This window comes from Phyllopteryx taeniolatus, chromosome 14 (genome assembly GCF_024500385.1).
Source record: "Phyllopteryx taeniolatus isolate TA_2022b chromosome 14, UOR_Ptae_1.2, whole genome shotgun sequence".
In the NCBI taxonomy this organism is placed as follows: domain Eukaryota; kingdom Metazoa; phylum Chordata; class Actinopteri; order Syngnathiformes; family Syngnathidae; genus Phyllopteryx; species Phyllopteryx taeniolatus.
The window spans coordinates 14774623-14802139 of record NC_084515.1 but is presented as its reverse complement, the minus strand read 5'-3'; the positions used below and the strand labels follow the sequence as shown (position 1 = coordinate 14802139).

General features: G+C 43.6%; 1 protein-coding gene across 4 annotated transcripts in view; it reads left to right on the top strand.

The window, feature by feature from the left end:
* Positions 1–27517, top strand: part of greb1l (GREB1 like retinoic acid receptor coactivator) — a 58847-nt gene that overhangs the window by 27696 nt on the left and 3634 nt on the right. For 3 of the 4 annotated variants that reach the window (XM_061797208.1, XM_061797207.1, XM_061797209.1), the window contains exons 2-30: positions 294–398; positions 5644–5803; positions 5878–6057; positions 7185–7361; positions 7514–7690; positions 7760–7888; positions 8758–8880; positions 11930–12067; positions 12161–12286; positions 12570–12707; positions 13969–14154; positions 14655–14954; positions 15138–15266; positions 16586–16720; positions 18046–18243; positions 18326–18503; positions 18826–19015; positions 19914–20050; positions 20322–20664; positions 20796–20911; positions 22146–22917; positions 23322–23439; positions 23515–23661; positions 23864–24003; positions 24227–24388; positions 25002–25206; positions 25285–25447; positions 26281–26508; positions 26594–26735. In XM_061797208.1, coding sequence (XP_061653192.1) covers positions 5647–5803; positions 5878–6057; positions 7185–7361; positions 7514–7690; positions 7760–7888; positions 8758–8880; positions 11930–12067; positions 12161–12286; positions 12570–12707; positions 13969–14154; positions 14655–14954; positions 15138–15266; positions 16586–16720; positions 18046–18243; positions 18326–18503; positions 18826–19015; positions 19914–20050; positions 20322–20664; positions 20796–20911; positions 22146–22917; positions 23322–23439; positions 23515–23661; positions 23864–24003; positions 24227–24388; positions 25002–25206; positions 25285–25447; positions 26281–26508; positions 26594–26735 — 5334 coding nt within the window. In that variant the 5' untranslated portion in view covers positions 294–398; positions 5644–5646. The remainder of the gene's footprint in view (positions 1–293; positions 399–5643; positions 5804–5877; positions 6058–7184; positions 7362–7513; positions 7691–7759; positions 7889–8757; positions 8881–11929; positions 12068–12160; positions 12287–12569; positions 12708–13968; positions 14155–14654; positions 14955–15137; positions 15267–16585; positions 16721–18045; positions 18244–18325; positions 18504–18825; positions 19016–19913; positions 20051–20321; positions 20665–20795; positions 20912–22145; positions 22918–23321; positions 23440–23514; positions 23662–23863; positions 24004–24226; positions 24389–25001; positions 25207–25284; positions 25448–26280; positions 26509–26593; positions 26736–27517) is intronic. The other variant, XM_061797210.1, reaches the window with a different exon arrangement.

Sequence of the window (27517 nt, the reverse complement as noted above, 5' to 3'; positions counted from 1 at the left end):
AACTGAGCATTATTATTATGCCTGTAAAGACAGATTTGCTTGTGCAGATACAGTACACCTAATATTGTGGCCATACATTGTATGTAAATATTACAATTAATAATAAAATATAACATCTTTTTCAAGTGGTGTTTGTATTCCTTATAGCCTTTCTTCTGTCTCACTGATGCTAATCGCTTAGTGGTTAACATAGTTTACATCCGTTTGAATGTTTTTCTTGTGTCTGTGTATGTGTGTGCGCGCGCGTGTGTGTCTATGTGTGTGCGTGTGCGCGCGTGCCGGTCCTCCCTCAGGTGTCGGAGCTGCGAGTGAGATGTCTTCACTGAAGCGCTGAGCGGTGGCGACCCAGCATGTAGTCGAGGTGAACAAGTCACTTCACGCCTGCCAACACTGATCACGTGAGTCGCCTTCTTCGACTTCATCTTCTCCTTCTTCTTCATACAAGTCCAGTGTGAAACTAATACGAACAGCGTGTCTTGAGAAGCATGCCTTGGTCAAACAAAAGGTCGACAAAAGCCAAACGGTGACATGGCCTGAGGCTCAGAGCTAAACCTATTCGCATACAAATGCAGAAGCCAACTGTAACAAAAGTAAAGTCCAGCAACTCAAAACACACACTCGGAACTTACCAAAGCTTAAAGAATGTGCTAACTTCACAAGCCTGGGGGGACCTCACTCCGTTCACCTTCCTCAGTTATTTATCAGTATTGAAATATTTAAAATGAATGATGCAGATGTAATGAACACCCCAAACCCATGCAAACATTTGGAAAGTCACTCCAGACAACACAGATTTACTGATGCGCTAACTTGGCCAGCATTGGGATCCTCACTTCATTCACTTTCCAACAATGTATTGTCGGTTTAAACAGTATCATAATTTTTACGTTGAACAATGCACATACTGTATATTGATTGACCTGATGACTTTGCCAGTCTGGGGAGCCTCACTCCGTTCACATTACATCTGTGTTATAGCTGTCATGAATATTGCAATATTTACAATGAATAATGCAGTTGTATTGACTCGCTAACATCCCACGGCCAGGGAACCTCACTCCATTCACTTTTTTTCACCGGTCTTTTTGTAGACATACAATGCTTTGCGATAATTACAACGAACAACACAGCGGCATTGATGCGCTAACTTGGCCAGCTTTGGGGAACCTCACTCCATTCAATTTCCATCATTTGTATGTTAAACAGAATTGCATTATTTATGGCAAGCTACTTTGCCAGCTTTGATAACCTCACTCCATACTCTTTCAGAAAGTTTTAGTTCTAAATCCAGTATTTAAATATTTACAATAAACATTGCTTCGATGCATGCTAACTTTACCAGGATAGGCAACCTCACTCCCGTCTAGGGTACCTCACCCCGTTCACTTTAAAAAAGTGTTCTAAAATCTTTACTGAAATATTTACATTTCACAAAACCAAATTATTGATGTGCTAACTTCACCAACATGGGGAACCATGCTCCATTAACCTCCCACCAGTCTGTGTCTATACAAAATTGCAGTATTGACAATGAACAATGTAGCTGCATTGTTGCCAGCCTGGGAACCTCACTCCATTCACCTTTCACTAAACTGTGTTGTACGCATATGACTTTTTTTCAATGTTTAAAATGAATGATTTATTCGTATTAATGCAAACTCACTCAACTCATTTCCCACCAATCTATGTTGGAGGTTCACAACATACTGCAATATTTATAATGAACAGTGCAGTTGTATTTATGTCCCAACTTTTAAAGCGTGGATAAACTCATTCCAGTCAATTTCCACCAATCTGTTTGTATGCATGTAACCCTTTACAATAATTACAATGAAAAATGTACTATAGATGCAGTGACGCACTAACTTTGTGAGCTTGGGGAACATCACTCCATTCAGTTTTCACCAGTTTGTAACTTGTAACTACATGCAGAATTGCAATATTTGCAATGAACAACTCAGACGTATTGACACGCTAACTCTGTCAGTCTGGGGAACTTCACTCCATTCACTTTGCACCTCTCTGTCGTGTAAAAGGATATTGTAGTAACTACAATTATTGATACCGACGTATTGCTATACGAACTTCACCAACACTGGGGAACCATACTCCATTCACGTTCCACCTTTATTTATTATAGCTACATATATTGCAATATTTACTTATTTGGTACTTTATAATGGTCCTGCACTATTTACTCTTAGCATTAATTGGCATTGGTACCAAAAGAGAACATTTATTTTGTATTTCGATTTCTTCTGCAGCGAGTTAGTCAGCCAACGTGTCGAGCTTGAACTACTTGCGCCCTCTGCCTGTTGCTTTTTTTTTTTTTTTTTTTGTCAATACAAGCAAATACCGTAGAGTGGCTCTGCCAAGCTGCTTATCTCCCCAACAGCACAATGAGTACACTGTTAATCTCATTTTCCAATCTGTCCAGGTGTAGTAGATAGGTAGTAAGAGAACTCAGTTATGGCTTCGGTGTGGGCTTTCATTACAATGATTGTGGTTCTACTAACTCAGCACAAACAAAAATAGGAATTTTTTCCCCCCATATTAAGATACAGGAGAGTGTCAAACTATTAGGAACATCGCTCGGTGTGATGTACTGCAGTTCCGTACCACCACGATAACAAACGATGAACTGGTCTCATTTTGAGGGGGTGGGGGGGGGGGGGGTAATGGACATGTTGGTTTGAAATTTCACCCGTGTGTTTTTTCATCATTCTTCTCTTTGGGAGCACATGGTGAGGATGCCACCAAAGAGGCCACACACGCCACCCGACAGATGTCCCGGAGTGGACGACATTTACCCAAGGGAGGGGGTTAGCACAGCGGATATTTGCAGAAAGACTTGAGCCTTAAACCGAAAAATATTTACTTTCCACCGCTCTGTATTGTCGGTAAAAATGGTTTTGAAATAATTACAATTAATGATGTAGATGTATTGATGTGCTAACTTTACCAACGCTGGGAACCTCACTCCATTCACTTTTCACTAGTTTGTGTTGCAACTATATGTACTGTAATATTGCATAGATATATCGCATATATTTCAAAGCAGATGTCTTCATATGCTAACTTAGCTACCATTGGGAACCTCACTCCATTCACTTTCTAACATTGTGTTATAGGTTTAAACATAATTGCAATATACATATACAATGATGAAGATACAGTAGATGGATTGACAAGCTAACTTTGGAGGTCCGTCTGTGTTGTAGCTATATATGGTATTGCACTATTTAAAATGAACACTTCAGATGTATTGATGTGCTAACTTCACCAATATGTGGAACCTCATGCCACTAACTTTCCATTTTATGACTGTGTTCATTTTCCGCCAGTTTGTGTTGCATCTACGTGCAGTATTTACAATGAAAAATATAGTAGATGCATTGATGTGCTAATTTGGCCAGGATTGGGAACCTCACTCCATTCGCTTTCTACCAATGTGAAATAGGGTTAAACACAATCGGAGTGAGGCTCCCCAGACTGGCAAAGTCATCAGGTCAATCAATATACAGTATGTGCATTGTTCAACGTAAAAATTATGATACTGTTTAAACCGACAATACATTGTTGGAAAGTGAATGAAGTGAGGATCCCAATGCTGGCCAAGTTAGCACATCAATGCATCTACTATATTTTTCATTGTAAATACTGCACGTAGATGCAACACAAACTGGCGGAAAATGAACACAGTCATAAAATGGAAAGTTAGTGGCATGAGGTTCCACATATTGGTGAAGTTAGCACATCAATACATCTGAAGTGTTCATTTTAAATAGTGCAATACCATATATAGCTACAACACAGACGGACCTCCAAAGTTAGCTTGTCAATCCATCTACTGTATCTTCATCATTGTATATGTATATTGCAATTATGTTTAAACCTATAACACAATGTTAGAAAGTGAATGGAGTGAGGTTCCCAATGTTTGTGTTGCATCTACGTGCAGTATTTACAATGAAAAATATAGTAGATGCATTGATGTGCTAATTTGGCCAGGATTGGGAACCTCACTCCATTCGCTTTCTACCAATGTGAAATAGGGTTAAACACAATCGCAATATGTATAATGAACAAGGTACAACCCCAATTCCAATGAAATTGGGACGTTGTGATGAACTTAAATAAAAACAGAATACAATGATTTGTAAAACATGTTTGACCTATATTTAATTGAATACACTACAAAGACAAGATATTTAATGTTCAAACTGATAAACCTGATTGTTTTTAGCAAATAATCATTAACTTAGAATTTTATGGCTGCAACAAACACGTTCCAAAAAAGCTGGGACAGGGTCATGTTTACCATCATGTTCTTCATTGTTGAAGCTTTGTAGGTGCAATTCTTTCCCATTCTTGCTTGATGTACAGCTTCAGCTGTTCAACAGTCCGGAATCTCCTTTGTCGTATTTTACGCTTCATAATGCGCCACACATTTTCAATGGGAGACAGGTCTGGACTGCAGGCAGGCCAGTCTAGTACCCGCACTCTTTCACTACGAAGCCACGCTGTTGTAACACGTGCAGAATGTGGTTTGGCATTGTCTTGCTAAAATAAGCAGTGGCGTCCATGAAAAAGACATTGCTTGGATGGCAACATATGTTTCTCCAAAACCTGTATGTACCTTTCTGCATTAATGGTGCCTTCACAGATGTGTAAGTTACCCATGCCATTGGCACTAACACAGCCCCATACCATCACAGATCCTGGCTTTTGAACTTTGCGTCTATAACAGCCCGAATAGTTCTTTTCCTCTTTGGCCCGGAGGACACGACGTCCACAATTTCCAAAAAGAATTTGAAATGTGGACTCGTCGGACCACAGAACACTTTTCCACTTTGCATCAGTCCATCTTAGATGAGCTCGGGCCCAGAGAAGCCGGCGGCGTTTCTGGGTGTTGTTGATAAATGGCTTTTGCTTTGCATAGTAGCGTTTCAAGTTGCACTTACGGATGTAGCGCTGAACTGTATTTACTGACATTGGTTTTCTGAAGTGTTCCTGAGCCCATGTGGTGATATCCTTTACACATTGATGTCGGTTTTTGATGCAGTGGCTTCTGAGGGATCGAAGGTCACGAGCATTCAATGTTGGTTTTGGCCTTGCCGCTTACATGCAGTGATTTTTCCAGATTCTCTGAACCTTTTGATGATATTATGGACCATAGATGATGAAATCCCTAAATTCCTTGCATTTGTACGTTGAGGAACATTGTCCTTAAACTGTTCGACTATTTTTCTCACGCACGTCCCAGCTTTTCTGGAACGTGTTGCAGCCATTATATTGTAAGTTAATGATTATTTGCTAAAAACAATCAAGTTTATCAGTTTGAACATTAAATATCTTGTCTTTGTAGTGTATTCAATTAAAAATAGGTTGAACATGATTTGCAAATCATTGTATTCTGTTTTTATTTATGTTGAACACAACATCCCAACTTCATTGGATTTGGGGTTGTAGATGCATTGACAAGCCAACGTTCCCAATGCAGAAATATTGATGGGCTAACTTTGCTAACACGGGCAACCTCACTCTATTCACTTTCCAGTTTCCCACCAATCTGTATCTTGAAAGATGAAGGTACGGAGATGTTTCTGCGTGATTGGCTCACCCTTTTCGTCATTTGCCCAGATCATGGGGAATTCCTACGCCGGGCAGCTGAAGTCCGCTCGCTTCGAAGAAGCCTTGCATAACTCCATCGAGGCGTCGCTGCGCTCCAGCAGCGGAGATCCGCAGCCCATCTTCACGCAGCTCTACCTGAAGCCCGAGCCCTATCCCGCCAGCGTGGACGGTTAGTCACTGGCGGACTTTCTCACAGGAAGACCTGAACAATCATAATCTGATATGCTGATAATAACCCTATAGCGGATGTGAAACCCAAGCCGGATCTCCAAGGTGGCGAGCTGCCCGGCCACGAGCTCCTGACCAACAGCCACTCCTCCCACGATCCGGAGGAGCTGGAGGACGAGGACGACTCGGACAGCAACAGCCCCCCGCTGCCGTACCTGCAGACCCCGGTACCGGACGGCAGCTGCACGATGGAAGGTAATAGCACACCCTCAAGGCCCGTTAAAAAGAATAACTCCTCTCTTTCTTACCTGATTTAGTTTTTTTATGATGATACAGTCATACTTCAGGAACTAAGTATGTTTAATGTTATGTAAGGTACCAAATAGGGCTCCTGAGCTTTAAAGCACCAAATATTTTTTGATATAAAGTATACTGTACAAAATATGGTTCCTAAAACAGGTTCACAAATGCGGTGCCTGATCCATACAGTCAAATCCAAAGCATGGTTTCTAATCATTCCGGTACCAAATATATGTTAATGATACAGTATTGCAGTTACCAAACATGATTCCTGATCAATAAGGTCCCAACTATGGTACATAAGGAACCAAATATGGTTTCTTTCTTCATGCATAGAGTTGCTGATATATCAGGTACCAAATATGCTTTCTTTTCTCTTAACAATCAATTCAAATGATTCCTGATATGTAAACTACCAGATCCAGTTAGTTTCCTGATCTATAAGATACCAAATATGCTTCCTTTTCGTTCTCCACAAGGCATCAAGGATGTCTCATTTTCTCTTGGATAAGGAACTAAATATCGTTCTTGTCCTCATGCATATGGCTCCTGATCAATAAGATATCAACTATGCTTGCTTTCCTGATTGATAAGGTACCAAATATGGTTATTTTCCTCTTACATAAGGAATCAAATTTGGGTGATTTCTTCATGTATCGGGTTCCTGATATATCGGGTACCAAATGTGGTTTCTGATAAATAGGATACCAAATATGGTTGTTTTCTTGATCCATAGGGTACCAATATGGTTCCTGTCCTGAAACTTAAAGTGCCAAATATGGTTTCTGATACATAATCCACCAAATATGGTTCCTTTCTTGATACGTTAGTTACCAAATATTGTTATTTTTCTGTTATATAAGATAACTATTCCTGATACTTAAATTAGCAAACATAGTTCCCTGATTCTTAAAGTAACAAATACATTTCCTCACCCATATGGTACCAATATGGTTCCTTTCCTGGAACTAGTAAATATGGTTTTCAATAGAAAAACCTTTTCAGTCAAGACATCACAGCTGTTTCTTCCCTTGGCTAAAATAAGAATAATTATAAAATGTAATACAGTATTTCATTTCCAGGATTCTGCCAGGCCGGCAAGGATCTGCGCTTGGTCTCCATGGCAACGGAACCCATCGACGTCCCGGCGGGCTTCGAACTGGTTGGCGCCAAGTCCCCCAGCGTGGCCGAGCACATCCTGGTGTGTGCCGTGGACCGCCGCTTTTTGCCCGACGACAACGGCAAAAATGCACTTTTAGGTCAGCGTGCTCCCCGATTGGACGGCGCGTCGCGTGATCTCATCTCATCGCGATATGATCGATATGATCAGCCATTTTGTGTGTGTTACCAATGTCTTCTTACCGCCGTCTCGTTTTAAGCGCGGCAACAATTTCCCCTGCATCGCCAGCAGGTTTTTCCGGAAACTGCGTTGGCTGCGGCGAGAAGGGCTTCAGATACTTCACCGAGTTCTCCAACCACATCAACCTGAAGTTATCCACGCAGCCCAAGAAGCAGAAGCACTTAAAGTATTACCTGGTGAAGAACTCTCAGGGTGCTTTGTGCAAAGGCCCCCTCATCTGCTGGAAAGGTAGAAACCACCTCAGTCCGACGGCCGCCGTTTGTCCACATTTCGAGCCTCTCGTCGTCTTCTCCTCAGATTGCAAAACGCGTCAGCTGTCCAGCGGCGCGTCCACCTCCACGTCCAAACCCAGCTCGTCGTCCTCAATCAGCAGCAAAGAAAATGGCGCAACCAGCGGAAATGGATCATCTCCGTTCTCCATGTCAGGTACGCCACGATGTTGCGCTTACGGGGCACAACATTCGGTACGCCTGTGCAGTTCGATGACGCACAATATATGGTGACTTTAAGGTGCCGAATGCTTTTCTTGCTACATACAGCACCAAATACTGTACTATAGTTTAAAATCTTTAGGGTACCAAATATGATTCCTGATTCATAAAGTACCAAATATGATTCATTTCTTGATATTTACAGTATCAACTATGGTTCTTTTCCTGATATTTAAGGTACCAAATGTAGTTTCCTATAAATAAGGTACCAAATGTGTTTTAAGATCCTTAGGGTACCAAATATGGTTCCTGATACACAACGTACGGAATATGGTTCTTTTCATACTTTAGGTATCAATTATGGTTCCTTTCCGGATATTTACGATCCTTAAGATGCCAAATGTTGCTCCGGATAAGAAAATTATTAATTGCATTCCTTTCGTGATACTTAAGGTCCAAATGATCATTCCTGATATAAAGTATGAGGTTCTGAATTAGGGTTCTGATACTTTCAAGTACCAAATATGGCTCCTTATCCTTGATACTTAGCTGTCTTTGTCTTGAATTAAGGTTTAATCAAGGCCTCTGATTGCTCAGTGATCACCCTCTCTTTCAAGAGAAGATTTTCACTTTTGTTTACATTGTTAGGAAGCATATTCTAGCATTTTCTTCCCCCCCCCCCCTACTTTCTTAGGCAGTATTAAAAGTATCCAAATAATTTCCCGAGGAATGTTTAAAGATTTGAAAAGGAAAATTTGAGCAATGTAAACAAAAGTGAAAATCTTTCTCTCGACTCACTTGACGAATCAGAGGCCTTAATTAACCCTTGATTCTTCTTTATCTTTTTTTCCTCCCCACCACCAGATTCTCCGCCCACCAGAATGACGCCGGCCTCGTCTGTCTTTTTCAGCAGTCCTGATCTGAGCAGAGAGTGTGGCTTCATCAAGCCTCTGGCCTCCACGCCTGGAAACAAGACGCTCCCGATAGGTGACGAATGACAATTGTGTTTTCACTCTCCCGTCGGTCTTCGAAGGCTCGGTGGGGGATTTAGCTGATGATGTATGCAATGCATAAGGCAAATGGAGCCATGACCGACCATGGAGATTAACCAATCAATAGCAAAAGAAGGAATGCCGTAATGACTCGTTCGGTTTTTGCTATCCATTATCCTCTCTTACAAGGTTGTGCGTTATTGACAGGCAAAAGGTGATGTGTGCCGATCAATGTTTCGGTGCATTGTGTACGCAGTGGATATGAGATTGGAAAATGTCCGTTCGGGTCATTGGTAATCGATGCTTAAGTATTGGAAATCTGAGAGACCATTTTCAAATGCTCTTCATTAGGCTTTACACGGTCAGGATTTTGGGGGCCGATCACCAAAAAAAAAACGATAACTGATCACCGATCCGATCACAAGATGGCGGAATGTGTCGATTTAAATGACCTGTTCATTTACTGTATATACTTGTGTACTTAATTGCTCCAAAAACTATATTTACAATAAATAATGTATCTTTGTTCCGCTATTTATGCCAGTGAGGCATAGTGACAGACAGAACAAATGAATGGTCTTCTATTAGATGGCAGGAAGTACATACAGTAATTAATGTAGCCACTTTTTGTGACATTTTTGTTTGTCAATTGTAAAATATGTTCCTTGGCTCCATAAAGGCTGGAAATCACTGCTCTAGTCAGATCGTGTATTCTAATCAGTCAAGTCAAACAAACATTACAACATGACACAAATAATGGGTGCTAACTTACTCTAATTAAATTATTTTTAATTCAATGACTTCACCCACACCGAAACTTTAAAGCGTGATTCGCCAGAACGCCGGCATGTTTATGTACAACCGTTAGAGCTTTTTTGTTGCCTGCTTGCGAGCCGTATCGTATTAAAAGTACGTGAGCATACCTCATGCAAGCCTTAAACGAACGTCCTCTCCTGTCCTGAGCACCCGTGACCACCAACACACGTTTTCCCCCATTTTGTCCTTATGCTACAGTCGGCGCCATCCACTCTTGTTGTCACCGCCACGGTAACGAGTGTATCCGGTCGCATTTGAGTTGACAAGATAAAGCCCAATGATCGTAAAAAAAACGGGATGCGGTGGTATCGGAATACAAGATTTTATTGCAGTAGTCTGACATAGTGCAAGCGTGAAAGAGCAAATTTGTCTTGTAGTCTGACCCGGCGAGGCGTTACGCGTTGTCTGTCTCGGACGTGTTGTCTGTTCCACACCGACGACAAGGTTTTTTTTTTTTTTTTTAAATGAAATAACTTCATTGGCCGTCAAATGTTTACAGTACTACGTCAAAAGACATGCGACAAGGCTAAAAATAAACTAGCTTTTGGATTCAAATATACTGTGCACAATGGAGACGCGGAGTAAATGTCTTTTGCGGAGTCATTGATCGGATCGGCGAATTATGACATCAAAGCCGATCAACCGATCAGCATAAAATGCTAATTATCGGCCGATACCGATCAGACCGATAAAATCAGTGTAAAGTCTACTCTTCATATCATTGAACACCTGTGTTAACTTGTTGCATGTGTGGCAGATCTAATACAAATATTATGTTCGATAACTACTGTGATAGCAGACCTCTGCTAAGGACAAACATTTAAATCAAATTCAATAGAATTATATGTACATCTTTATGTACTAACTTCCTGTATGTGCCTAAATAGTTTCATGAAGCTTTGTGCCTTTTTCACTGAGAAATGCTCAATAGTGTTCAAAAACTCTTTCTGGCAATGTAATCAAGAGTGACAAAAAATTGTCCAATGAATGAAAAATGAAATGAATGACCAAATGTGTAAAAAAATTTAAATAAAGGATAAAATAAAATCCGTGGGAAGAAACTGTTTGAAAATACTTTTTGGCAATGTGAATAAAAGCTGGGAAATTGAAATGAAATTTTTAATTAAAGGTCAAGGGAGGGCAAATTATTATTAGTCACTGAGAAATGCTCAATGAATATATTTAAAAATTCTTTCTGGCAATGTGAACGAATGTGAAATAAATTTCAATGACTGAAATAATTACTTCAATTACACTAAATTAAAAAAAAGTGGAAACATTTTTTTTTAAATCAAAATCATTCACTGGGAATTTTTTAAAGATTGAAAAGTGCTTTCTGGCAGGGTAGACAAAAGTGAAAATTATAAAAACTACATTTGCAAAGTGTCATTTAAAGAAAAATCATTATTTGGTGAGGAATTTTTTTAAGAATGTTCTCTAGCAATGTAAACAAATAAAAATAATTTACATGAATGACAAAAAATACAGTTAAACGTGTGAAAATCTGTGGAAAAATAATATTATATCTAGTGTATATTCAGTGAGAAATGGTCAATGAAAATGTCTAAGATTGCATTTTGGCAATATAAAGAAAATTGGAAAATTTTAAATGAACAAAAATGCATGGAAAATCATGTAAAAAAAAAAAAACAACATTCACCTAGAAATGGTCAATGGGAATGTTTAAAAATGCTTTCTAGCAATGTAAAAACGTTTAAAATTTAAATTCAATCAACAAAAAAAGGGGGGGTAAATACTGTAAAAGCATTAAATGAAATCGTAATTAATTGAGAAATGTTCATCCATCCATCCATCCATCCATTTTGTGAGCCGCTTATCCTCACAAGGGTCGCAGCCATGCTGGAGCCTATCCCAGCTGTCATCGGGCAGGAGGCGGGGTACACCCTGAAGCGGTTGCCAGCCAATCGCAGGGCACATACAAACAAACAACCGTTCGCACTCACATTCACACCTACGGGCAATTTGGAGTCTTCAATGAACCTATCACGCGTGTTTTTTGGGATGTGGGAGGAAACCGGAGTGCCCGGAGAAAACCCACCCAGGCACGGGGAGAACATGCAAACTCCACACAGGCGGGGCCGGGATTGGTTCTGGTACAGCTGTTGTATTGGATCTCATTGGCTTGTGCCGGTGTACCTAATGTTTTGTCCTGAGGCTATCAACTTGCAGTGTGTTGTAATAAGGAGATATTCCTTGCGATTTTTCAGTTCCCACGGCGCTGAGGGTAAACGGACCGACAAATGGCTTGGGTGTCGATGGGCGTACCCCGTTACTCGGCCCCTCCCAGGTCACCTTAGGGCCTCAGGGCCAAGGGTATCGAGCTGCCGACTCGGGAGACAGTCCAGGTAAAACTTCCTCCTCCGTTGCGGTTTGCGTTCTATGTTCAACATGTGACAATTTCACGTTTTTTTTTTTTTTTTTTTTACGGCGTCGCTCAGTGTCATCCGCCATGAACTCCGGTCCTCCCAAGAAGCGCCATCGGAGCTGGCATCCCACTTCAATCGTCCCGGTCCCGCCCACGGCCGTGCCCGTACCTGCTATCCGCCCCGTCGTCTGCCCTCCAGGTCGGTTTTTTCCCGCTTTGCATCGTCGACGTGAATCAGACTCGTAGCTTGGCAACCTGCTTTGAGGACGACATTCTGCGATCGTTTAAGGATGATTCACCCTCTTATCTCCATGGAGATAGAGCTACTGGAGAACTGGGAATTATGACCACCCCAAAAAAATAAAATCAAATCTTCCACATATTTCTGCCATCATTAAATGTAGCTTGCCTTACAAAATGTCTTTGACCTGATGAGAATATTTGATCATCCCTGCGTGGTTATTCTTGTGCATCCCGTTCAGGTTCTGTATTAGGGGGCGTCTCTCCTCAGCCCCCGGGGCCGGGCGTCATCCAGCCTCAGCCTGTCAGCGCCGGGGGGACGGTCGACGTCCCGGACAACCTGCTGAACTGTGCAGGGGTTCGCCCCGTCATCCTCATTGGTACTAGACTCCGCTTCATAAATTATCAAACCATAAATTACTGGATCGATGGAGATGTACAATTGATATCTTTGATGAAAAATTGGTCAAAATGGTTTACCTGTGTTTTCAATGTAAGACGTGACTTTGTCTAGTAATGCCCCCTACAGGAGGTTTACTTTCTAGCGTTATCAAAAAGAAGAAAATTAATATGGTCATATGAGCACATACAGTACAGGTCGATGAATTTGTGTAAACAACAATAAAAAAAATAATTATTCACACAGAAATGTTCAATTAAATGCTTCAAAATGCTTTCTGGCAATGTCAACAAATGTGGGGTAAATAATGAATGGAAATGTTTAATTAAACTAAGCAACATTAACAAATATGGGGGGGGGGGGGGGGGGGGGGGGGGGAAACGTTTGTAAAATAATTGAATTAATCATTATTCTCTGAGAAATGTTCAAGAAAATTTTTAAAAAATGCTTTGTGGCAATGTAAACAAAAGTGATAAAATGTAAATGAACAAAATGTTCAAATTCAATTAAACAAGATGAACAATTAAGGGCAAAAGTTACATGAAATCGTCATTTAATGAGACATTTTCATTGAAAATGTTTAATATGCTTTCTGGCAATGTAAACAAAAGTTAAAAAAATAAAATAAAAATGAATTAAAAAATATATATATTTTAATGCGCGCAATCTCCTCGTAGATAAAATGCCACCGACAAGTAAATACTGGAGACCCTTCCTCTCCTTCATTGTTGTTTGTGAACGTCTCCTTCACACCGATGCGTTCAATGCAGCTTGTTTTTTTTTTCAGTTTACCAGTAGAGCAAAAGTCGGTGTTGAAAAAGAAAAAAGACCCTGCTCGCCTAAATATCAACAGTGATAAGGACTCTGACAACCAAACAGTTAAACACTTTCATAAATAGCTCCTGCATATGCTTGCATTACCTGCTGACTCATTAAGCAAAGGGTAAAAAAAAATGTTTTTTTATTCTTGTAACGTAAACAAAATCTTCACCTTTATCTGCACTGAAATTTTAATGAATTTCTACCAATTCAGTTTCAAAGGAGTTGTCCTTGCATAATCCTGCTAACAAACTATAATGTAAATGGAATTAAACAACCAAGTTCAAATCTGCAATTAGCATTTAAGGCACTATAAAGAATATAATGTTGAATTTATCCCCCAAAGATGTAGAAATATAATGTAAATTGAAGAGATTTTCTCCCCTGATTGCTCAGTTTCTACTCTGTTGCTGTCCCTTCAGGGCACGGTGCCTTACCTTATTTCTATGGCAACGTGGGGGACGTAGTGGTAAGCCCCCTGCTGGTGGGCTGCTACCAGAACGGCCAGCTAAGCGAGAAGACCTTGGGGACACTGGGGCTCAGCATCAGCCAGCAGCTCAGCGTGGAGACCATGATTTTGCTCACGTTACAGTACCTGGCACGTCTAGGTGAGCTTTTTTTTTTTTTTCAACCATTTTAGCTGTTGACGCAATTGTAATGAAACTTCTCAAGGGTGGGGATTTTTTCTCATGTTATATCCATCCATCCATCCATTTTCTTTACCGCTTATCCTTACTAGGGTCACGGGCTGCTGGAGCCCATCCCAGCTATCTTCGGGCAGGAGGCGGGGTACATCCTGAACCGGTCGCCAGTCAATCGCAGGGCACATACAAACAAACAACCATTCGCACTCACACACACACACACACACACACACACTCACACCTACGGGCAATTTAGAGTCTTCAATCGACCTACCACGCATGTTTTGGGGATGTGGGAGGAAAACCGGAGTACCCGGAGAAAAGCCACGCAGGCACGGGGAGAACATGCAAACTCCACACAGGCGGGGCCGGGATCTGAACCCCGGTCCCCAGAACTGTGAGGCAGATGTGCTAACCAGTCGTCCACCAATAATGTACTAATAGTGTACATGCCTGTTGTGCAGGTCCAGAGCAGATCCCCCTTCGGGAGGAGCTGGAACAGATCGTCCTGAAGGCCATGCTGTGCTGTCCGGGTGGTCCTGCCATCTCCCCGTCCCAGCTTCCCTGGCTGGCTCGGCTGGAGGCCAGCGTCTCCGGGGGCGCGGTCCAAGTGGTGGCCGCCCACAATTCGCTGGGCGAGGGCATCTGCGAGTCGCTACGCTCTCTCGGCGAGGGTCCCCACCTCCAGCAGTCGCTGCCCACCTACGTGGTCATCATATGCTCCTCCAAGATGAGCGGAAATGAGTTCTGCGTGCTGGTCTTCGGTACGTTTACGATTGTGAATAGACTGATGGGGATAGGTTAATACAATTTCATGGAACAAATATGACAATCAAGAGGTTGTAGATGTAGATTAGTGCTTCTGGAAGTGTTTGGGCCAGCAGAGAAGACAACCCACCATTGGTATGAAAGGATTAAATATCAGAATCATGACATCTCCATCACAGGAAAGTACCAAGCGCGGGCTTTGGCGGAGGGCATGCTCAGCACCAACGAGTTCCTGAAGGAGATTAGCTACGAGCTCATTACAGGCAAAGTCAGTGTGTTGGCGTCTCACTTCAAAACCACCTCGCTGGGTAAGTGCCGACTTGACACAATGAATCGAGAGCACTCACAGATCCCTCACAATTTTATGTGCCCCTTTTTTTTTTTTTTTTTGTTTAGCTGAGATCCCACATTCTACGAATAGCATGAGATTTTACCGAGTGAATAATAACATAAATAAAATAAAGGTCAGGCTAAAACATTAGGAAATCCTATCAGGTTCTGGTGAGATTTTACTGAGATATCAGCATCTGACCATGGGCGGCCTGCAAAATGAAAGATTGGGCAATAATTTACAAAAGTAACGATTCTAATAAGGATCTGATGAGATTTTACTGAGATATTAGCATCTGATCATGTTAAATGAACCTTTTAGGCGGCCTGCAAAGTGAATGAGTGAACAATAACTTAGTAAAGATTGTAACAAAAAAGTAAGGAAATCCTAACGGAATCTGATGAAATGATAACGATATAAATATCTGATCGTGTTAAATTAACCTCTTATGCCGTATGCCAAATAATTAGTTAACAATAACTTACAAAAATAAAGGATGGAACAAAATTTCATGGATGAGCTGTATAGAATATGGATGGGTGGATGGATGGATGGACAGACGGATAAGAATCCCACAGAAGCGCAACAAAATCTGATGAGAGTTTACAGAAATATTTGTGATATATTGCCACCTGCAAAATGGCTTGAGTGAACATCATCTTTCTCAAATTGAAGGCAATTTCAAGTATACGAAGCACTGAAGAAGTGCAATAAAAAGCACCGGGACAAAAAGAATGTTCCGCCCAGAACCGTTTTCACCGCTGGAACCAATGTTTCACGCGGACATTTATTCCAGACGGACGCAGTGTTGATCCACTGATTATTTATTTATTTTTTTCCCACCTAAAATGGTAATCACCAAAAGAGCGCAAATGCCAAAAGTGAACGTTAACCATTTTGCAAAGGCTGATTTTGTCGTCTCAAATTCTGTGCAGAGTTTATACCATACCCTCAGTACCAAATATGTATTGGATAATCGATTCTAAAAAGATACGATTGTGACAGCTCTGATGAGCACAACGAATTCCAACCTGATCTGATGAGACGTCACAGAGATTTGAGCGTCAACATTTGTTAAATGCGAATCTTTTCATGTTAAATTTCAAAACTAAAATCCAACTACCAAAGCAGAGCTAATAGCGAAATAGTCAAATAGTTAATCAACTCTGCATCATTATACATGACTATTAAATGTGACTGACTGTGTACCATTTATGCAGTGTTTGCTCATGTTCTCATGCTTGTTTGTCTGTGTGTGTGTGTGTGTGTTACCATGGTGATGGCTTGCGCTGGCAGGGGACAATCTGGACAAGCAGCTGGTGCGGTATCAGCGGCGACGGAAGGGCCAGGTCATCCAGCCCTTTCAGGGCGATGTCACAGACCACATCCACTCGCAGGAGGCCGCCAGCATGTCACCACCTTCGGACAGAGGTGAGGCTCGAACCACACCACAACGAACACAACAATGTTTGCTTTTGTATTTGACTCGAGAGGAGGCAACGGTTGCGTCATTCGGCTGGCTAAAATGTTGACAAATGTCTATGAATAAATGAATGAGTTTCTGGAAAAGAAGTGGAGGAGTTGATTTTGGGAAAAAAAGAGAGAGACACAAGACAGACTGGACAGAACAAATGAATGGCCTGTAAACATAAACATCAGCACACAACATTGTGGAATGGCATATTAGAATTTCTGTCAAGTTAAAATTGAGTCTTAAATGGAATGAAATGTATTTGCAAGGCGAAATGCAGTGAAAGAGCAAGACTGGGTGGGAAAAAAAATGAGTCGCCGAACATAAGCGTGAACGCACACAACATTGTGGAGCGACATATTACAATTCACGCTGCGTTAAAATGGAGTTTAAAGGATAAGTCTGGAAAACTGTACTGAAGCAACAATAACTGAAGCTGAATGAGTGGAAGAAATAAGTGGTGTAGCTCCACTGGGACCATAAACATGGATGTACACAATATTGAGGAGTGACATATTACAATTAAGGAGTTTAAAAGTGCATAAAAATGACTCATTTGGAGAAATTCAGTGAAAGGACAAGAAGCGAAGGAGACTCGGCGGAACAATAAGTTGCTGAACATTAACATAAAATGTGCACAACATTGTGGAGTGACGTATTACAATTGATGTCAAGTTAAAATGAAATTCTACACCAAATATAAAGGATAAAAAGGTAATTTTCTAGGCAGAGTGTGAAACAAATAGCTCGCTAGTAACAAACTATGGCCGTACACAACATTGTGGAGCGGTATATTACATTTTAATGTCGAGTTAAAATGGAATAAAATGGGTTAAAACAGAGAAAATGCAATGGAATGATAACAACGAAGACAGCCCGGGTGGAACAAACAAGTCACGAAACATAAACATGGGTGCGCACAACATTGTGGAGAGGCTAATAACCATTTATGGCAAGTTAAAATGGAGTTTAAAACAAAATAAAAATGATTGATATGGAGAAGTGTAGTGAAAGGACAAGAAATGAAGCAGAACAAACAAGTGGCGTTGCTGTCAGGAAGCAAACATTGGATCTCCCAACATTGTGGAGCGACCACTTGTTAGATAATAATAACACTGTTTCAAGAGGCTCTCTCCACATAATGCATCTTTTCGATGTTAATTCATCTTTGAGACTGTTTACTTGACTCACCGTTCTGGTTAGCGACAGAGTTCAAAGGGCCTCAGCAGTTTATTAATGAATCATCAGTTCATGCGACGTCTTGTCCTCGTTTTCTTCGTATCAGAGCTGCTCAGCAAGGTCTTCCAGATCTTTCCGACGCAGCTGAGCGTGGCGCGCCGCCTCCTGTCGCAGGTTTGCTCCATCGCCGACTCGGGCAGCCAGAACCTGGACTTGGGCCGCTTCTGCAAAGTGGACTTCCTGGTTCTGGTGCCGCCTTCCCACATCCTGGTGAACCAGACAGCGCAACGCATCCGACAATCAGGTACGTAACTAACAAAAAAAAAACGTGAAGACCGAAAAATAAGCATGCAATGATTTTGTTTTGGTTTTTTTTTTTCCTGCAGGCGTCCTGTTCGACTTGGGAATGGAAGAGTCGTGCTCGCCTCAGAAGTGCGACAAGTACGTGGTACGACTGGATGCCGACGTGCACGCCAAGATGGAGGCCTTCATGAGAAAAGTCAAACAGAACCCGTACACGCTGTTTGTTCTCATCCACGACAACTCTCACGTCGACCTCACCAGGTACCAGACGCACTTTTAACCTTTTTTTTTATTTTTATTTTGACTGCCTGGCTGGCCTTGGTCTCTTTTTTCATGATGAAAACAAAAGAGGGAGGAGGGAGAACCTTGACGTTTGCATACATGCGGGTCAGGTCGTTGGATTTTATATTCCAGCCTCCTCTGCAGGTGTTCTTAATTGATTTCAACCCTGTTTATAAGTTAGAAATCGTCTCGCAAGCCCTTCTGGATGCATGGGGAAATGTCATGTGGGATGTGGTTGTCTCCAACTGATTTGGACCCAAAAGACCCTAAACATCGCCTGACTTTCATCTTCACCTTCCAGCGCTCTGTCGGGCTCCGTGTGCCACGGCGAGCTGCAGGGTCTGGCCGACAGGGTGGTCAACTGCCAGGAGGTCCTGGACGCGGTCAACCTGCTGGTGCTGCAGGTCAGCTGCTTCCCGTACACGCTGCAGACCCACCAATCCCGCATCAGCGTGCACAACGAGGTGCACTGGCCCTCCAATGAAAGCCTGGTGAGATATGATGAGATGGATCACATGGCTGGATGACGACTGCAGCATTGTGGTAGATCAACTGCGCCACCTAGTGGGCGTTTTATCCTCCGCCCGAGAGACCTCCTGAGTGAGAGATGCAGCCGTACTCACTTTAAGGCTGCAAAGGCATATGATCGGATTTTACACCTCTTTGGGGTTCTCAATTTTTTTTTTAGGTCCATGGATCTTGTACAGAGGAGAAATTTCTCATAAAAGACTCATAATCCTAGCGTCAATTAAACCTATGAATTTTAAAAAATTGCCCTATTTTTGCAAAAAACAAAAAGTCATAATGTTATGGAAACTTTTTTTTGGAGGGAAAACATTTTTCTTATGCTCAACAAAACATTTTGACTTTGAATGAAGGCTTCAGTAACTTAGAAGAAGAAGAAGAAGAAGAACACATACTTAACACATACTAACCCTTAACACATACTGTCCCTCATGGTCGCCTCTTCAGCCATAAGTTTCAGCCTATATCTATTTCTTTCTTGTGGTACTTGTTTTTATGTTAACTGTATTGCGACGCCTCGGTGTGATTTTGCGCAATTTAAAAAAACAATACATTTGAAAACTTTAAAGAGTCAAATTGAGCTAAGGTCGGTAGGAGTTGTTTTCTTGGCATGCCGGTCCCCATATGTTGGTATGCACTGGAAAGAACATCATTTATTGCAAATTGCAATTGTGCACCCTCAAGTTACGGCTCAGGGACTGCAGACCTCCATTTGAGAACCACCGACAAATGGTCTTCTCCTGCCTCAAATCGTAAAGTTGATCAAATGCTTGAATTAGGCCCGAGCGTGAGCATGTGCGCACCCCTCTTTAGATGGCCAGTGTGAAAGGAGCTAAAAGGTCTTGTCGTGTGTTTGCCTTCCAGCAGGGATCACTCTCTCCCGGCGAGTTAGCCTACTTCGGCCTGTGCGACTACAGCAGATCCCTGCAGTGGGGCGTGGCCAGCCCCATCCTGCGCTGTGACGACGCCTTCGAGAAGATGGTCCACACACTCCTGCAAAGGTCAGACAACGTTTGAAGAGACATCAAATCAGGGGTTCTCAAACATTTTGGGTCTGGCTGCATCTCTTCCAGTAGACCTCAGTGCTGCCTGGCATTATGCGCAGGCAAGCAACTCTAAATTGGGATTTGCTGAAGTATTGAAAATGTTTTTAACAAACACACGAGTGTTTGTATGTCTTCTCTAAAAAAAAAAGGGGAAAAAAGTGCTATATCTGGTGAACACTTACAGGGCAGGAACCCCAGTTTGATAAAGTTTGAATTGTGGCGACAGGCACCCCCACCTGCACAGCATGGTGATCCGCAGCTACCTGCTCATCCAGCAGTACACGGAGGCCATGATGGCGCTCACCTCCTCGCCGTCGCTGAGAGACCACATCACACCCGAGACCCTGGCAATGGTGGAGGACCTGATCAACGCGCCTGCCCGGGAGGGCTCGCAGGGGCGCGGCCACATGCTGCTGGTGCGCGTGCCCTCGCTGCAGCTGGCCATGATGGCTCGCGAGCGTTTGGAGGACGTGCGCGACAAGCTCGGCCTCCAGCTGTGTTTTGCCGTGCTGCTCGGGAGCCCCGCTTCCGAGATCACCCTGCCCAGGAACTTCACCTGTCGCCTACGGGTGAGATATGGGTTCGATTTCTACCTCTACCAAGGACGTACATATGTTCAACTGACCAGGGATCCTAAAGATGGTCTCCGCGGGCACTAGGTAAGTACAAAATCATTGCTCTCAACCGTATTTTGTTGCAGGCCTGGCGGGGATATGAGAACGAAGACTGGGTTCCACTCACCTACGAGGATCTGGAGGGTCTCCCTTGTATCGTCATCCTCACGGGGAAAGACCCCCTCGGAGAGACCTTTCCCAGGTACTTTTTCTTCAGAAGAGTGCTACACATATACGGTACATTTGCACCCTGCCTCTGCTGAGATTTTGCATAATGAACGGCACAGTTCTCTGCAATTTGAAAGGCATATTTTTCCAAAAATGTTCCATTAAATTCTGAAGTGTGCAACCTCTGGGGCTTTTGTAGAAGTTTATTGGTATTAGTTATTTCGTGCTTGCTGAACTAAGCTCACACAAGGCATGCAGAGATCCCCCCCCCCCCCCCCCCCCCAAACATAACAAACGAAGAAAAAGCACAGCAGACTTAAATTAGAAAGGAAGGAAAATGCTCCAATTTGGCCCAGTTATAGCTATATAGTTATAGCAACGTTATAGCTCGATAGAAGGGACTAACAGGGGCAGGGGGTCGTCCGATATAGCTGATTGTCCGTTACATTAAAGCGCTTTTTTTTTTTTTTTTTTAGGACATATGCAACCATATTACTGTACAGTACAAAATTATTGCTTTGTAGGTTTTTTTTTTCAAGGCATAAAATGCCCAGCGTAGTACAAATGTATTGTAAATCATTCAAAAAAAGCTTGAAAATGTTTGAAAGTTTCCCATTGTATCCAAACTTACCATGCCAGTGCTTGTGTTTGGTCACGGTAACATTGTTGACGTACAGTACTCGTCACAGGCGAGTCGCTTTCATGAGCCGCAAGGAATTTGTGCGGTTCCGAGTTCCAAATCTGTTTCAAAACTAGCATGTTGCAGACTTACTTGTGTTTTGTATACCTCAGCCTTAAGGCCGCAGCCATGCTGCTCTCTCTCTGCTCTAAGTACCGAACAATAGACAATAGACAATAACCATTGTCACATGGGCGCCACGTCAATCCCCCACATTCAACATGCCCGTCACGTAGGCACGGAAGGCACGTCTTTTGGAATTGGCTCTAGTAATATTGTATATACAGGTATGTGACTTGGAAACAAGTCGGTTCCGTTCTCTGCATGCATTGCGCCACAGCGCCAATAATAAACAGCAGCGGCCAATTCCGGAACTGACAGACTTTGTCAATGGAAACTATTTTTGGACACATTGTTCAGTCCTGACGGTCCGTTTTATCCGATATCCGTTATATTGGGGTCTGTTTTATCGAGGTTGTACTGTATAAAGGTACAGGCATCATAATCGCTTCTGGGATTATGATGCATGATCAAGTGTATCATTCACTTGAACTCAAATAGCAATGGCTTTCACCTTCTTCCTCTCTAGGTCTCTGAAATACAGCGACCTGCGTCTGATCGACTCCAGCTACCTGACGCGTACGGCCCTGGAGCAGGAAGTGGGCCTGGCCTGCACCTACGTGTCCGTGAGTGTGGTCCAGGAGCCCAAGAAGGCGGTAGGCCCTCGGGAGTCGGACGGGGAGAAGGTTGCCGCCGTCGTGAACGAAGGAGACGAGCTGGAGCGACCTCAGAGCAACGGCAGCGCGGCCACTAGAACCTCAGGATCCTTGGTGGAAAACGGCGTCAGTTCATCCGACAACGCAGACGCCCCCCCGAAACCCTCCACCTGTGCACCGGAGGGAGCCGACACGTCGGGTCTCAAGCAGGAGTGCGACTCTGTGGGCGGACAGATCCCCTCCAACCCTCCCAAAACTTCCAAGGCCCCTCCGTCGCTGTACTCCAGCTCCTCCTCGTCCTCGCCGTCGCCCTCCTCCTCGTCCAGGCAGCGGCCCAGCCAGTCCACGCAGTGCGCCCGCCACCCTAACCCGACACGCGTGTCGCCGCGAACCGTCATCATGTCGCGGCCGGCGTACAACCTGCTGTCAGCTGACTCAGGCAGCCAGCTGAGCTCCTTCTCGCTGCTGCCCCACGCCGACGTGGCCTGGAGCAGCCCGCTGAGGCCCCCCGTCGCCTCAGGCCTGCACGGTGAGGAGCAGAGCGCCTACTATCGCCAGTGGACCGTCGCCAAGCAGCACCACGCCGACTACGAGGCACCGACCGTGCCGCACCCTCGACGCCTCCTGCTGAGCGGACCTCCACAGGTAGAAACTAACGCAAGCCGTTCTGTCCTTCTAATTTTGATCCTATAGGTTATCAAACATCATTTTTTTTGTGGCCCACTAAAGCAAATACTGTGGTGTTTAATTTGTGCCGTGACCTTGCTCGCAACTAAAAAAAAATTGTATCTCAAATTATCCTATTTCAGCTTATATTAAAAAAAATCACAGTAATCACATAATTCAATATGTAAACAATTGAAGTTTTTGCCTTCAATTCAAAGTGCTGCTCCTTCTGTTGTGTGCGCCTTGGCCAGTTGGGGTCAGTACTGTACTGTATTGTACTGGCTTTTTTGATACAGTTCGCGGATGAGGACCTAATATTATGGCCAGTATGTGTGGCCTGTCAATCAGAGGTACAACAAGTTCTGCTTGCCCCTTTTTGACAGGTGGGGAAAACGGGCGCCTATCTCCAGTTCCTGCGCATCCTCTTCCGCATGCTCATCAGGCTGTTGGAGGTGGACGTGTTCGATGAGGAGGAGTCGGACGAGGAAGAGGCTGCTGAAGGTAACAGATGATTGACACTCGGGACACGTGTGGTTCTCGGCGTCGTAGTGGCTAATCGGGAGTTTTACACTACAGAGACGTCAGAGGTGGCGACGCCCGTAAACGCCCAGTGGCCTGACGTCGAGGACATGCGCAAGCTTCCCTTTGACCCCAACCCCCGAGACTCCAAGTTCAGGAAGGCCAGCCCCGTCCACTGCGACAAGACGCCAACGCGCTCCAGAGGTGAGCGCAACGGCGAGTGAATGGACCTGTTCATAATCTTTGAAAACAACAGGCGCCAAATGACATGTACGGGTTTGTTTCCAAGTGTTGCAAGCACAAGTTTTTGCCACCCGGAAGTACATGTGACATCGTGGCGAAAAGATCTATGAATTGAATCCACACGGTGCGATGCATTCAAACAAGTGGGATTTTCTGCCGTCAGTTCTGAAGGAAGAAGATGGGAGGCAAACAGTCGTCAAGCGAGAGACCAAATCCATACGACTCACTCGCTTCGCCGCTCACAACCGCTTTCATCACTGCGAGCAGTGTCACCACTACTGTGACGCCAGCCCCGCCACGCAGGTGAGCGCACCCAACTGGGACATGATCACTCTGTGTGCAGAGTTTGGCTAGATGTCGCCATGAACTGGTAATGGAAAAAGGTTTTCTGAAGTGCTACTGAGCCCACGTGCCAATAGCCTTCACTCAATGATGTAGAGCCGCCTGAGGGATCGAAGGTCACGGGCATTCAATGTTGGATTTCAGTATTACCGCTTACGTACCTCTCTAAATATATGTGTGACAGCTGTCTGAGTGCACCTTCCACGCCTTCACCTTCTGCTCGTCCATGCTGGGCGAGGAGGTCCAGCTCCAGTTTGTCATTCCCAAAGACAAGGAGCAGCACTTTGTCTTCAGTCAACAGGGGAGCCACCTGGAGAGCATGCGCCTGCCTCTGGTCTCCACCAAGGTTTGTTCACAAGCTTTTGCGCAATCCAATTCAAAAACATCTAGACTTTAATAGATAACGCTTCGTCTTAGCCTCCGGCGCTAAGGTATGTAAGCTAGTCAGTTAGCTATGTTGTGAGGCAATTAGTGTTGCACATAGGCCAAAGAATAAACCATTATTTATTGAGTTTATCATATAATTACATCAGGTATTTTGTCAAGAACGGTACAGTTCACACTTGTAAAAACTCTACTGAATTCTGTATTTCATTAGTTAGTTAGCTATCTAGTTCGCAAATTAGCTAGCTTGCTACACTATTGCTAGTAAACTGTTTTTTTGTTCATGGGTAGCCAAAGAAACAGACATTAAATGTAGAAAGTTAAATGTAAATGTCAAAGTGGTATGAATGGTACAGTCCACACTATATTTGGGGGAGATTGGGAATTTGACTCACAATGGCGTTAGCGTGGAGTCCGCCACCATACAATCAGAAGGGCTCACAAAGCAACAGAAAGTAAAGCAATATTTTGTTTTCAAAAAGCTGTTCAATTAGATGAACTGGTGAGTTTATGTCGGTAGCATGCCGGAACTAATCATTGTACCACTCCGGGGGGTCTCGCATCTCGGTCTCCAGGACCCCGACCTGTTGAAGAGCCCCATCTTCACGCCGACGACGGGGCGCCAGGAGCACGGCCTGCTCAACATCTACCACGCCATGGAAGGCGCCGCTCACCTGCACATCCTGGTGGTCAAGCACTTTGAGATGCCCCACTACAGGAATTACTGGCCCAACCACATCCTGCTCGTTTTGCCCGCCATGTTCAACAATTCCGGAGTCGGTTAGTGAGGTCACCATTTGTATGAAAGCCAATCATGCGAATAGGTGAGAACGATGACAGTGTCTGTGTCCGTCCTAGGCGCCGCTCGCTTCATGATTAAGGAGCTGTCATACCACAACCTGGAGCTGGAGAGGAACCGGTGGGAGGAGCAAGGCGTCAAGCGGCAGGAAGTGTGGCCCTTCATTGTCATGATGGACGACTCGTGCGTGCTGTGGAACGCCCAGCAGCCCGCCGATAACAGGTGGTAGCTACAGATCGATCACTTTTTGTGGCTGTTGTTGTTGTTTTTTTTAGCAGTACAATTCCCCGCTATTGGCCAATTACAGTAAACCCCTGACCTTCCAGACCCCCCTGCGAAAAGTGAAAATCCGCAAAAATAGAAATACCCTTTTTAAATGCACCCAAGGTTTGTTTTTATAATTTAAACACAAACTGTGTAAGTATATTGAGAGAGAGCAAGAGCAATGGATAATATAAAAATACAAAAACAAAAAAGCCAAATACCGGGACCACGAAAACGGAACCACCATATAGCGGGGGTTTACTGTATATGGGGAATAGTGAAAATTGTACCGTGATTTCTCTTGTATAAAACTCTTTTTTATTTTTTCAAAAAATATTTGTCAAAAGTCAACTGAGTGCATAATACATAGGTATAAAGAAAATGAAAACAAATAAAATAAATTGTTCACATTGTATTAACATATACCGGTACCTAGGGATTATGAAAAAGGTGTATTTTCATTCCAATATGATATATAATGTAATTGGTGGCAAAGCACTACTTTTGTCTAAATGAAGCTCCACAACCCACTTCAACATAGTTCCTTGGCACCAAGACTCCACCAGATGGTGCCAAAGCAGCCAATAAAGTAGGATCATTTCCAAAAAAATAGATGAATTGATTAATTATTGGTTTAGTCTACCACAGAATCAAAGTAGCACCATCCATATTTTGTCATCAACCTTGGACCAGACAGTAGCATGCCTTTTGCCGCTATTGTTTCCACCGTTCTGCCTTGGTGGAGGTCTGCAGTTTTTCTCTTGCCCATCTGTTCGGCTCTCGTCCCACAGCGAAACGTCCGACGCCGGCTCGGCGCTCACCAACGTGTCCCTTAAAGCGGTCCTCTGGCACATGGAGGCCACGCCCAAGATCCCTCTCTACGCCATGTGCGGAGCCCGCAAGTGGAGCAGCAGCCTGGCCCGCAAGGCCCCCGGTCGGGCATTCAGCAGGGGCCACCTGTATGACTTCGTCCTGCTCAACGTGGATCTGACCCAGAACGTCCAGTACGACCTCAACCGGTAAGCGCAGGGAGGAAGTGGTCAGCTGATCGGTCGGTTTGGCACCTGTTTTCCTGATGGTGTTTCTTTTTTTTGCGGTGCGCAGTTACAGTTGCGAGGAGGTGGACTTCAATCTTCGGGTGAACAGCAGCGGACTCCTGCTGTGTCGCTTCAACAGCTTCAGCTTGATGAAGAAGCACATTCCAGTCGGTGGCAACCAAGACTACATGGTCAAACCCAAACTCATGGTGGGTACCTTAACTTGTCGAAATCCATGTTCACATGGCGGTGTGGGAATTGGTAAGCATATCTATCATCAGTAGACCCCCCCCAAAAAATCTCAAGAAGCCTCAAGAATCTACGTCGGAAAACTGATTGTTACCACACGCACTAAACGTATGACAAACAAATGGTTGAAAGCAGCCATTATAGGGTCATTTTGGGCCATTTGCATTAATTTGTCCTCCACTTGAGGTCATCATCCACACACTCTACACTAGCACATGGCTTTAAAAGGCAGGTGTGCTCTACTTGAGTGACATGATATTCAACCCATGCGGCAGTGCGAAATTTACTGGCTAAACCGTTAGGCAGTGTGCCTCACAGTGACAGGCAAAGCAAAGCATCATGGCGCTTGCTGCTGCTTCCCAGAATTCTTTGGGGTGCTCTTTTTAACTACAGATTGTACAAAATCAAGCTGAACGTTGCTCTTTACTTGCATTTGTTCCATACTGTTCTGAGTGTGTGCATTAGCTACACTGTCCATCGGGCTAGGTTGGTCTTTTTGAATTTATTCTCTCTGTGGCTTGTGTGTTAAACAGTGGCATTTAAGGTCATGTTCACGACAGTGCTAAGCAACATGGTGACTTCCCAAATGTCTCATTTGAAATTGCTCGACAAGGTTTCTTTTTCTCTGAAGTAAAAGAGCCTATTTGTCCTTATGTGAAGCTTCCACATTGTAGTCAAATAACCACCAATGCTAACTGAACCAAAGATGTGCAGGTGAGTAACTGCACTACACTGATGAACA